This window comes from Corythoichthys intestinalis, chromosome 11 (assembly GCF_030265065.1).
Source record: "Corythoichthys intestinalis isolate RoL2023-P3 chromosome 11, ASM3026506v1, whole genome shotgun sequence".
NCBI lineage: Eukaryota > Metazoa > Chordata > Actinopteri > Syngnathiformes > Syngnathidae > Corythoichthys > Corythoichthys intestinalis.
In genome coordinates, this window is record NC_080405.1 from 35,285,291 (window position 1) to 35,298,181 (window position 12,891).

Genomic DNA, 12,891 nt, shown 5'->3' on the forward strand with positions numbered 1-12,891 from the left:
CACACTCCAAACTCCACTATGGCCAAGACCAAACAGCTGTCGAAGGACACCAGAGACAAAATTTGAGACCTGCACCAGGCTGGGAAGACTGAATCTGCAATAGGTAAAACACTTGATGTAAAGAAATCAAGTGTGGGAGCATTTATTAGAAAATGGAAGACATATAAGACCACTGATAATCTCCTTCGATCTGGGGCTCCATGCAAGATCTCACCCCGTAACGTCAAAATGATAACAAGAACGGTGATCAAACATCCCAGAAACACACGGGGGGACCTAGTGAATGACCTACAGAGAGCTGGGACCACAGTAACAAATGCTACTATCAGTAACACAATGCGCCGCCCGGGACTCAAATCCTGCACTGCCAGACGTGTCCCCCTGCTGAAGACGTCCAGGTCCGTCTGCCGTTCGCTAGAGAGCATTTGGATGATCCAGAAGAGGACTGGGAGAATGTGTTATGGTCAGGTGAAACCAAAATAGAACTTTTTTGTAGAAACAAAGGTTCTCGTGTTTGGAGGAGAAAGAATACTGAATTGCATTCGAAGAACACCATACCCACTGTGAAGTATGGGGGTAGAAACATCATGCTTTGGGGCTGTTTTTCGGCAAAGGGACCAGGACAACTGATCTGTGTAAAGGAAAGAATGAATGGGGCCATGTATCGAGATATTTTGAGTGAAAATCTCCTTCCATCAGCAAGGGCATTGAGGATTAGACGTGGCTGGGTCTTTCAGCATAACAATGATCCCAAACACACAGCCAGGGCAACAAAGGAGTGGCTTCGTAAGAAACATTTCAAGGTCCTGGAACCCCATAGAAAATCTGTGTAGGGAGTTGAAAGTCCATGTTGCCCAATGACAGCCCCAAAACATCACTGCTCTAGAGGAGATCTGCATGGAGGAATGGGCAAAAAAAAACAGCAACAGTGTGTGAAAAGCTTGTGAAGAGTTACAGAAAACGTTTGGCCTCCGTTATTGCCAACAAAGGGTACATAACAAAGTATTGAGATGAACTTTTGGTATTGACCAAATACTTATTTTCCACCATGATTTGCAAATAAATTCTTTAAAAATGAAATAATGTGATTTTCTGGCGGGTTTTCCACATTCTGTCTCTCATGGTTGAGGTTTACCCATGTTGAAAATTACAGGCCTCTCTAATATTTTCAAATTGGAGAACTTGCACAATTGGTGGTTGACTAAATACTTTTTTGGCCCACTGTAAACAAACAATTTCCATCTATTGTTCCATGTAGGCTACAATACAATACAACTGAGAGTGCTATGCCTGCCTGCTAAGCAACAAAACAGTATAACTAAGCATCCTGTGCCTGCCCCCTTCACATCCCTGGGGTTATCAAGCCCTCAAACAGTGATGTGCCGAGATTTTATGACAACAAAGTCATTTATAACATCAATGAAATCCAGTTTTTGAGCAAGCACACGCTCAATGGAGAGAACGGCTAGGTTGTTAAGCCTGCCCTTTGAAATGGTGGAGCGTAGGTAGTTTTTCATTTTTTTTTTTTTCATTTAACTGAAGGCTCGCTCTCCTCCAGCTACAGTCACTGGCAAAGAGAAGAAAATGCGAAGGAGTGTGCTACGTGTGTGCACGTGTGTAACAGCGTGCTTCATATTAGCGTTTGCTATAATACACAGTGGGTTGTAAACCCAAGATAAATCCAGCTGCCGGACCCGAGTCTGTTCAGCCTCGCGCACCTGCTCCCCACAGACTAACTTATATCCCTGATTTCCCATCACCTTCTCTCTTCTCGGCTCAACGCGAGCAGCATGTCTTGTCATGCCGCAGCTCAGTAGGCTACAAGCGGCCGGTGACAGACTCGAATCGGGCTTTGGTCACGGTGATCGCGAGTGTAAACATGTTAGCGGTTGTTGTTCACTCACCGACATCACCATACACAGCCAAATCTAGCCCTAATTCTCTGGCTTCTTGTCCCCCTTTTAAAAACTTCATCATTTTTTTCTCATTCAACTCTATGATCTTAATCTCTTTTTCTTTTTTATTTTATTTTCTGCGCACTGCTATTTATGACGACTCACCATGTTTAGAGTTTATAACAATGACAGATTTTAATTTCCCGCTTCAGTGACAATGATTGAAATAAAAAAAGAAACATGTGAATGTAAAGTAAAATAAATTAAGGGTCATTCAGGGGCCCCTATCGTCCTGAGGCCAGGGACAACATACCCGGTTTGCCCCTCCCCGTCGACGGTCTTGGAGTTGGGATATTCAATAAAAACACGAGTAAGTGCATGTATTAAATGAAACTTGGCTAAGAGTAACAAATTAATTTTAAGATATGTTAATATAGAATAAAGTGACCTGTTAATAACATTGCACTATATGGCGGAAAACACTCAGGTGACTTGAAGTTCCGCTCTGAAAACCCCAATTTGGCCAAATTTCAAAATTGTCCGATATGAATGTGTGATACATCATTGGAATGCTTAAAATCTCAACTTTCTGGGGGAAGAAAAATTTTGGAGAGTAGGGCATTAAAAGAAAAAAAAAAGAAAAGAAAAAAAAAAAAACGGTTTTTAAACAGCAAAACCCTATCTGGAGGCGAGAGCACGTGAGAGCAGAATTACAGACTCCATGACTTTACCGAGATATTATCGCGTACTTACCTTGTTTCGATCCAAAAACTCCATGTCGCATGTATCACCGAGTGTCAAGACACAGCTGTGAATGGCCACAGCTGGATTTTGGGGGGATTTTATGGGTGAAACATGGTAATATAACAAGGGCCGCGATGCAGAAATCGCAGACATCAAGGAGCGGTCGAGATGTTCTTTTTCATATATTTACTCTTTTAAAGTTTTTTTTTTTTTTTTTTCTTTGTTTGGATCGATTATTTATCATCTAACATATCGGGAAAAATGCGACAGTAACAAAAAAATACAATTTAGCGCTAGTTATGAGGTAGATATCCGTGATTTTTTTACAGGCGCCATTTTTTTCATTGTGAAGTAATTTGTTTAAAAGTTTAAAATATGCGAGTGAACAATTTTCTAAAGTTGTTTTTGTTTTTTTAAACAAAATATTAGACATCAATGAATGATTCTAAGCTAAAAATGACAGACATTTTGAATAATAAATATAATTACTTACCTTGTTATCATGGCTGCGTTGAAACAAAAACGGTCGCGGGACGTCTGTAAGCGGGGGTTTCCAGGGTAAAACGGGCAAATTCAAAATATTTCGGGGGCTTAATGCATATAGCCATATTGTTCTATCAAACACGACAGTTCTTTTGGCTTAAAATACAGCAGTTTCTTTTAAAGAGGAGTGCAAGAGCAGAAACTGCTTTTTCAGTCTTGTCTGTGTTTTCCGCCATCTGGATGTTCTAATTTTAGGAACATTTTCTCAATATTGCCTCCAAAAGACTTTATATTTACAAAAGCTAGACATTTTGAATTCCCAGTCATTATTGTAGAAGTGATTGTCCATATTCATAGTCGCTCCTCTAAGGGTACATACATAATAATAATACATACACATAAATAACGATGTCCCGATTAGATATACAGCGGTACCTCGATATACAATCGCTTCGACACACGATTTTTTCGACATCCGACATAAAATTTCATTCGCCATTTGTTTCTACATCCGACAACATGCTCGAAACACGACGATTTATGACAGCGCTGCAGTTTCTTTGTTTTCCTGCAAGAGGGACGCATGTTGGATTTTTTTTGCAAGAGAAATCAACATAGGTTCCAAGAATGTTAGTGCAGGTGGTGAAAAAAAAGGAAAAATGGTGAGACTTACCATTGAAGTGAAGATGGAAATGATAAAAAAAATATGACTGCGGTGGGCGCGTCCGTGAACTTGCTCAACAGTACGGCCGTAGAATATCTACAATCTCGACGGTCCTCCTCCAGCCTCTGTTCGCCAGTCTTTATAAGTTAAGGTGACAATTATTATAACTGTAACATGGCCCGAAAAATTGGCTTTGTCAAGTTTTTAACCATTTGTTTCAGAACTTGTGCAACACAATATGCCTACTGTCCGACGCAACTGAACATGAAAAGTGAAAGTAAAAAGTCCTCTCTCACTCTGTCACGTCAGCCACACGATGCGTTCCCGATTCGTTACATTACTATAGCTATAATTATTATTATTATTTATTTTTTATTATTTATTTGTTTTGCTCTATGAAATTGCTATTTGCATTAGTATCAGCAGTATTTATTAAGGATTTAGTTTAGGTTTTCGGGCTATGGAGCAAATTAATGGAATTATAATATATTCTTATGGTTAAAATCCAGCTTGACATACAATCATTTCGACTAACAAACAAGGTCCTGGAACGAATTAACTTTGTATGTAGAAGTACCACTGTATTTTTTTTGTCCTATTACGAGTCACCTGAGTTTTAGTATCTGCCAATGTCGAGTCCCAATCCAATAATTTGTCCTTTTAAAAGGACAAGAAAATGCACTTGTATGTTTTATTTTGTTTTGTTATCACAGCAATCATATGCTGCCAGCCACTCCCAGTTCAAATAGATTAGACATCCACGGCAGTCAATGGCAGCCAATGAGTTCAAAAAAAGTATTGCATTGTTATGATGATGATGGTCTAAACTTGTCAAGAAGTAGGATAAATTTTTAAAAATAATTTGAAGAAGCAAACCCCTTCAAACGTTTGACAAGTTTAAAAATGCATTTGCCATAGAGGCCTTTCAATAATCTTCTATATTTGATTCTCATTATTGTTTTGTTGTGTATTGATTATCAATTTTGTTCTTTGCAAGTGGTCAGAATTACATAAAAATAACTCAGTGGAGCTAATTAGTGTAGGTCTGGGGTGTGGGCCAAGAAAATACATTTTCTCTCAAATTGGGAACTGGATTCAGTCGATTTCACAATACGAGTTGCTTCGTTTTTTATTTCCCTTGAATCCAAGTGGATAATGAATGAAGATAAAATCCTGGCATATGGAGGGATGAGTTTCTATGAAGATTCCAAATTTGGTACCCATCCAAATTAGGATTGTTCAGCATTCAGTGCTTTGTTGCAGTTTTCTTTTGTCATTTTCCAACTGCATACAGTTAAATTCCAACTGTCTTTCTATATCTCAGGTGGTGGTGTCAACTACGGTGAGCGTGGAGGGTCACGTGTTGGCTGTGTCCGACAACATGTTTGTGCACAACAACTCCAAACATGGACGTCGAGCTCGAAGGCTTGACCCGTCGGAAGGAACGCAGTCCTACCTAGAACACGGTATTATGAAAATCTCTGTAGTCTTCCCTTTACGTCCTGTCTACAAATCTCATCCCTTCCTTACTGTTTCTCTCAATCTCTTCGTCTTCCAGAATTGGATGATATTTTGGCTTCAACATTCTTGAAAAAAAATTAGCCTTCAATTCTTTGAATTTCTGCTACATATAGTAATAGTAATAAGTGAGTAATAACAATAATAGGTAATATGCTGCACTAGCAGATCAGTGCTAAATACTTCATTACATGATTTATTTGATATTTACAATACAGTACAGTATAGTGAAGTTTTGTAATTATTGTCCCTGACCTTGCTATACAGTTCCGAGGTTTAGGGCGATATTTACAAAACTTCTCTATACAGTGGTACCCCTACATATGAAGTTAATTCGTTCCAGGACCTTGTTTGCAAGTCGAAATGGTTGTATGTTGAGCAGGATTTTCTCCTAAGAATATGTTGTAATTCCATAAATGTGTTCCACAGCCCAAAAACCTACACTAAATCCTAAATAAATGCTGTTGGTACTATTGCAAATAGTAATTACACAGAGCAAAACAAATAAATTATGGATAAAAATCAGAATAATAATATAGTAATAATAATAATAATACATGTAATAATGTAACAAATCCGGTTCTAATGTGGCGGATGTGTTTTGCATATTGTACCTGAACGCACCGCGTGGCTGACTTGACAGTGCGAGAGAGGACTTTTTACTTCCCATGTTCAGCTGCGGCGGACAGAAGGCATGTTGTGTTGCATAAGTTCCGCAATAAATGATTAAAAACCTGATGAATCTGGCGATTTTTTGGCGATGTTACCACAATAATAATTGTCATCTTAACTTATAAAGACTGGGGAACAGAGGTCTTAGGAGAACCGTCAAGATCATAGACATTCTACGGCCGTATTGTCAAGTCAGTTCACGGACGTGCACACCACGCTCATATTTTTCTATCATTTCCATCTTCATTTCAATAGTAAGCCTCACCTTTTTCCTGGTTTCACCACCTGCTCTAATATTCTTGGAACCCTTGTTGATTTTTCTCACAAGAAAATCCGCCGTGCATCCGTCTTGCGGGAAAACAAAGAAACTGCGGCGCTGTCATAAATCGTCGTATTTCGAGCATGTCGTCGGATGTATAAACAAATGGCGCGTCAAATTTTATGTCGGATGTCGAAAACATCGAGTGTCGGAGTGATCGTATGTCGAGGTACCACTTTCAGTAAATGTACTGCAGAAAAGGGCATTACGGATTATTCGCAAACCTGGTTATCAGGATCATACAAACACATTATTATTATTTTTATTTTTTTTTTAGTAAAAATTGTTCAGGTTTCCTGAAAACGTACGATACCAAACAGCACAAATAATGTTCAAAGCTAGAAAAAATGTATTACCTCAGAATATTCAGCAGTTGTTTTCAAACTATGAAAAATTTTACAACTTACTGGGATATTGGGATTTCAAAGAATCCAGATATCGGACAACAAGAAAAAGTTTTTGCTTATCAGTGAGACTACTGAAGAAATTTAGTGTCGATTTAAAAGACAAATATGGGACAGTTAAAGAAACTGTATAAAAGTATGATTTTCAAAAAAATACAAGGATGAGGTTAATAACCAGTGTTGTTAATGAAGGCATTACAGTATAACAGCGTTACCAACAGCGTTATTTTTGTCAGTAGTGAGTAATCTGATTAATTACTTTTCCCATCTTCGCAACCCCGTCATCGTTACTGAGGATGTGTAGGCGCGCGTTACTACAATTTGATTGAGTGAAGCAGGCGATGCGGAGACAGCAGAGAGGGGAGGGGCTGGCGCTTGTGACGTCGATGCAAAAGCGATGCTAGGCGGCTCGGAGCTTTAGCATAGCATTCGCTGTCTCGCTTAGCAATTACCGTGGCGTGCATCATCTAAAACTCGGGCAACTTATTTATTTATTTATTTTTACATACAGTTATTGGCCTTCAGGAGGGTACAATAAATTGAAAAGAATGGACTGTTCCCCTGTTGAGTATGCATTATCATCACCAAGTAGGCGTGCTACAAAATAATCATTAATTTGTTTTTGTTTTGTATTACCAAAAATAGTCACTTGTCCTCAACTTTTCTTGAATGACGTATCCATAAACCTTGTGTGATTAGCAAAGATAGGAGAGGGAAGCGATTCAGAGCCTGACCTGCATATTGATAAATATATACATATGGTTGTGACGGTACACACAAGTCACGGTTCGGCACAACAGGAAAAACAAAGAGGCTTTTTCTCTCAGCATTTGAATGTTTAAGTTTGGATACCATTACACTGTTATATTGGTTAAAAAAAAATAAAAATTACAAAAATGTAAAAAGTGTGTAAAAAATGTGTTTTTTTAAATGAAAAAGACAGTTCAGTTCAGTCCACTTCAATCAGTTAATATAAACATATTTGATGTAAACGTTATAGAATGGTTCATGTAATAACGTGTAGAACATGAAAGGTAACTTCAGTTACTTTGCCAAGTAACTAATTACTCTTACATTGAGGTAACTGAGTTACTAACTCAATTACTTTTTGGGAGAAGTAATTTGTAACAAATTAATTACTTTGTAAAAGTAAGATTAACAACACTGGTAATAACTAGGTGTGTTGTGACAATTGGGACACATACTGTGATATGGGATATTAGAGTTATTGATTTTATTTATGGTTTTCCAGGTTTGATTTATGATTGATTTATTTTTTATTTTTGCGACATTTGTATTTAAGTAACATGTAAAGTTATATGGTGGGATTATGTATGTGTTGAATAAGAATGTAATAAGCAATGGGTATACAGTATGTTTAAATCTATGGACCGACACTGATATGTCAGAACTTAAGGAAAAGGGGTGGGAGTAATTAAATTTCACTTATTCTCACTCCTTTTCGAGCACTCATATTTTGTTTTCTTTTTCTTGTATTTGATTATTGTTACTGATTATTGGTACCGTAATTTTCACACTATAAGGGGCATCTGACTGTTAGCCGCCACCCACCAAATTTGGCACGAAAACTGTATTTGTTCATAGATAGGCCGTACTGGACTATATGCTTCAGCTGTCCTCACTGTATTATGGGATATTTACACCAAAAGATAACGGTAACACTTTATTTGACAGCGATATCATACGACTGTTAAAAGACCACCAAGAATCTTTAAACCAATTGGCTGCAAAGCTTCATTGTTTCAAGAAGCTTCATTTGGCCATCACTGCTCCCTTGGGGGTGACAGTCAACCTCTGCTGCCACCTGCTGTCAACACTGTTGTTGTCCAACATGCTTCCTAGCATGCATTGCAGTGCTACAGATGTAAATGACCATCAAAATTCATGTCCTGTGCTAATTATTTCTTCAGTTACTGTTCCAGTTGTTTCATTAATTGCTAGTTATGGTATTTGGTAACATTTTATTTGACGGTGGCGCCATATGACTGACATTAGAAAAACATAATTATGACATGACACTGTCATGAGCATTAATGAATGCTTATAACAGATGTCATTTCGTATTATCCGGCAAATTATCTTACTTTTGAATAGATATAAAAGATCCAAGATGGAGTTACTGGAGTTATTGACATAATTTGCCGGATGACACTTAATGACATCTGTCATAAGCATTCAGTAATGCCCATGATAGTGTCATGTCATAATTATGACAGTCTTATGACGCCGCTGTCAAATGAAGTGTTACTTATAATCCAAATAAATCAACAAATAAGCCGCACAGGACTGTAAAAGTCTGAAAATTACGGTACATATGAATTAAATATTCAAATTAACATGTTCAATCAATCAATACTGTACTGTATTTCACATTATCACATGAACAGGGTTACAGGTATCAGGGTTGCAAATCCAATTTAATGTTTGCCTTTTCCCAGGTGTGGCGGACAGCTGTTAAAAAAACATGCAAATAAGTCAAGAAAAACATATTTGAGAAAAAAAAAAAGTAATTGTCTTATTCTGATTATATGCATAACAGGGTTGCACGAGGTAGAGTAGTTGAGTTTCCATTAGTTTTTTGAGAAATAAAAGCGATATTTCAAAAAATTTCAAATTTCAAGCCAATTTTCTTTAAAAGGCAGTTTTTCAAAAAAAGCTTTGTAACTGTGAAATCTCAATGTGATGTTACTGAAAGATTGAATTCTAAAACCTTTCGTGTGTGGAGAAGCAAACGTGACTGATTACGTCACATGCTCTGGCATATACATAAATTTGAACAAAGTGTTTCGATTGCACGTTTGCTATAGATTTTAATATCAAAATTTCTGAAAAGGCACCTTATTATAGCATAGAAAATATGTTTTTGCAATATTTGAGTGTTGATGTTTTTACATTTAGTTTCAGGATAAGTAAATTTACTCAGAAGCTACTTAAGGATTATTTAAAGTTTGAAGAGTGTAACATAAACTGTCCTCCAATTCTGAAATGACACCCTTCCTGCCTCCCATCTTTCATGTTGTATTCCTCCCTTTTCGCCTCTTGTAGAGTTTCCAAATTGTGCTAAGAGAGGGGAAAGTGGTAGCTAGTGAGTCTTTTGTATGTCCCTGGTGGCTTGCTCCCCTCAGGTCTCTGCCTCTAGGCCTTCTACTCTGTCTCACATAAGCACTACGTGTCTTATGAGGTCTGTTCTGCTTAAAGCCAACACTAGCTTTATTTCCTCAGAGACCCGCTTTTATCCCGCAGCCCTCCATCACTCCCTATCACTCAGGTTTTTAAACACACCCATGCACATCGCACTTGCACTGTCAGACCAAAACCTTTAATACTTCATAATGACATGTGCACATGATTTAGGGATCATGCGCTGATTCCCAAATCTCTAATCCAGTTATTTTCTCATTTCTCTTTCCTAGAGATTGAATAAGAGAAACATATTTCTTTTTCTCTTTGAGGAAAGTCAACCTCGGGGATGATAATGACAAAAATATAAAAATAAGCAAGGATTTACATGATGGCTTGAATGCTATTGTTAAGTATTTTCAACCCTTTATAGGGCGACCATTTAACTCATTCATTGCAATTGACAGTGCTAAACGTCCAATCCATTTTGATTGGGAGAGCCTGACAGCGAATGGTCGCTACCAGGCCTCCCACTTTAAATAATGTGGATATCTACACTGCAAATTTATAACATTTTAATCAGATAATTTTTCTTAAATCTGGTTAAATAATTTTCGCCATCTTATTTTGAGTGTTAAAGACCGAATAACATTTAATTTGTCACATTATTCCATTTATTTTAAGCAAATATTACTATTTGTTCTTATTAAGCCCATAAATCTAAAGATGCTAATTTTTCAAATAAATTATGAAAAATTTGCTTTCAAATAATGCTTTGAACGATATCTATTCTTGAATTAAGAATATTTTGACATTTCAAACTTTTTTACAGGATTAAATATACTTATTTATTGCTTAAAATAAGTCTGTTAAGCTTATTTTCAGCTAGCTATTTTTCTTTTTTCAAGAAATCTAAGTGATTAAAATGTACTCAAAGCACTTGCAGATAATTTCATTTATTTCTAGTAGAATTACACTGAAAAGAAGATGATTTAACTAGTTTTAAGGAAGTGTGTTTTTGCAGTGGATTGTTGGCAATGACGGGCAATGAGTTAAGTATGAAAAAAAAAAACATTACAGTATTATTAGGGGTCATAACCAGTGTATTTCTATTTTAATTGATTTTACTTTGATGCATTTTGTCAATTCATTATTTTCTTTTTTTTTCCAGTCATAAAAAATATATATGAATAATGTAAATGAATAATGGATCAATCATCATATCAATGGAAAGCTCGAAATCTCAATTTTCTGGGGAAAGAAAATTTTTGAACAGGAGGGCATTTAAAAAAATAATGAAAATGTAAACCCCTAAGCCCTAACTCGAGGTCAGAGCATGAGAGTGCATAATTAAAGACACCATGATTTTAACGAGATATTATTTTGTACTTACCCAGTTTTGATCCAAAAAGTCAGTGCAGCATGCCTTACCGAGTGTCAAGACACAGCCGTGAATGGCCACAGCCGGACTTTTTGGGGATTTTATGGGTGAAACACGGTAATATAACAAGGGTCGCAATGCAGGAATCGTAAACATAAGGAGGGAGTTGAAATTTTCTTTTTCAAATATTTACTCTTTGAAACATTTTTTTTTTGTTTTTGGTCAATTTTTCTTTGTTTTGGATCGATCGATTATTTATCATCTAAAATATCGGGGGAAATGCGACAGTAGCAAAAAATAAATAAATAAGCGATAGCGATGAGTTAGATATCCATGACCTAACTAGTAACTGAGTTACTAACTCAATTACTTTTTGGGAGGAGTCATTTGTAACTGTCACTAATTACTTTTTTTTAAGTAATATAAACAACACTGGCAATAACAAGGTGTGTCGTGACAATTGTGACACATACTGTGATATGGGATATTGGGGTTATTTATTTATGTTTTTCCGCGTTTGATTTATGGAATAGGCTTTTGCGACATTTGTATTTAAGTAACATGTAAAGTTATATGGTGGGATTTGGTACTGTATGTGTTAAATAAGAATGTAATAGGCAATGGGTATACAGTATGTTTAATTGTATGGACGGAAACTGATACATCAGAACAGAAGGACAAGAGGTGGGAGTAAAAAAGTTTCACTTATTGTCACTCCTTTTCCAGTACTCATGTTTTGTTTCCTTTTTCTTGTATTTGATTGCCTTTTCTCAGGTATGGAGGACAGCTGTTGAAAAAACTGATGCAAATAAGTTAAGAACGATTTTCTGACCTATTTACAGACACTAATTTTTTCATTGTGACGTAATTTGTTTAAAAGTTTAAAATATGCGAGTAAATAATTTTATTAAGTCATTTTTTTAACTAGATAGATAGATAGATAGATAGATGGATGGATGGATGGATGGATGGATGGATGGATGGATGGATGGATGGATGGATGGATGGATGGATGGATGGATGGATGGATGGATGGATGGATGGATGGATGGATGGATGGATGGATGGATGGATGGATGGATGGATGGATGGATGGATGGATGGATGGATGGATGGATGGATGGATAGATAGATAGATAGATAGATAGATAGATAGATAGATAGATAGATAGATAGATAGATAGATAGATAGATAGATAGATAGATAGATAGATAGATAGATAGATAGATAGATTGATTGATTGATTGATTGATTGATTGATTGATTGATTGATTGATTGATTGATTGATTGATTGATTGACAGACTCCAGGGTCCTAGCCACAACCACACAACACAAGGGAACGAACCATAAATAGTAGACATCAATTAATGATTCTAACCTAAAAATGATAGACATTTCAAATAATAAATATAATTGCTTACCTTCTTTTTATGGCTGGGTTGAAACAAAAGTGGTTGTGCGGTGTCTGTAAACAGGGGTCTCCAGGGTAAAACGGACAAATTAGAAATACTGTAGTTTAGGGGCTTAATGCGCCATGAAACTGCTATGGCAGCATATAGGCATATTGTTCTATCAAACATAACAGTTCTTTTGGCTTAAAATACAGCAGTTTATTTTAAAGAGGGGTGCAAGAGCAGAAACTGCTTTTTCAGCCTTGTCTGTGTTTT

General features: G+C 36.7%; 1 protein-coding gene across 5 annotated transcripts in view; it reads left to right on the top strand.

The window, feature by feature from the left end:
• The window catches only part of ebf1a (EBF transcription factor 1a), a 146,986-nt gene that overhangs the window by 71,597 nt on the left and 62,498 nt on the right, over positions 1-12,891 (top strand). For all 5 annotated transcript variants that reach the window (XM_057849685.1, XM_057849682.1, XM_057849681.1 and 2 more), the window contains exon 8: positions 5,111-5,252. In XM_057849685.1, the coding sequence (XP_057705668.1) occupies positions 5,111-5,252 (142 nt within the window). The remainder of the gene's footprint in view (positions 1-5,110; positions 5,253-12,891) is intronic.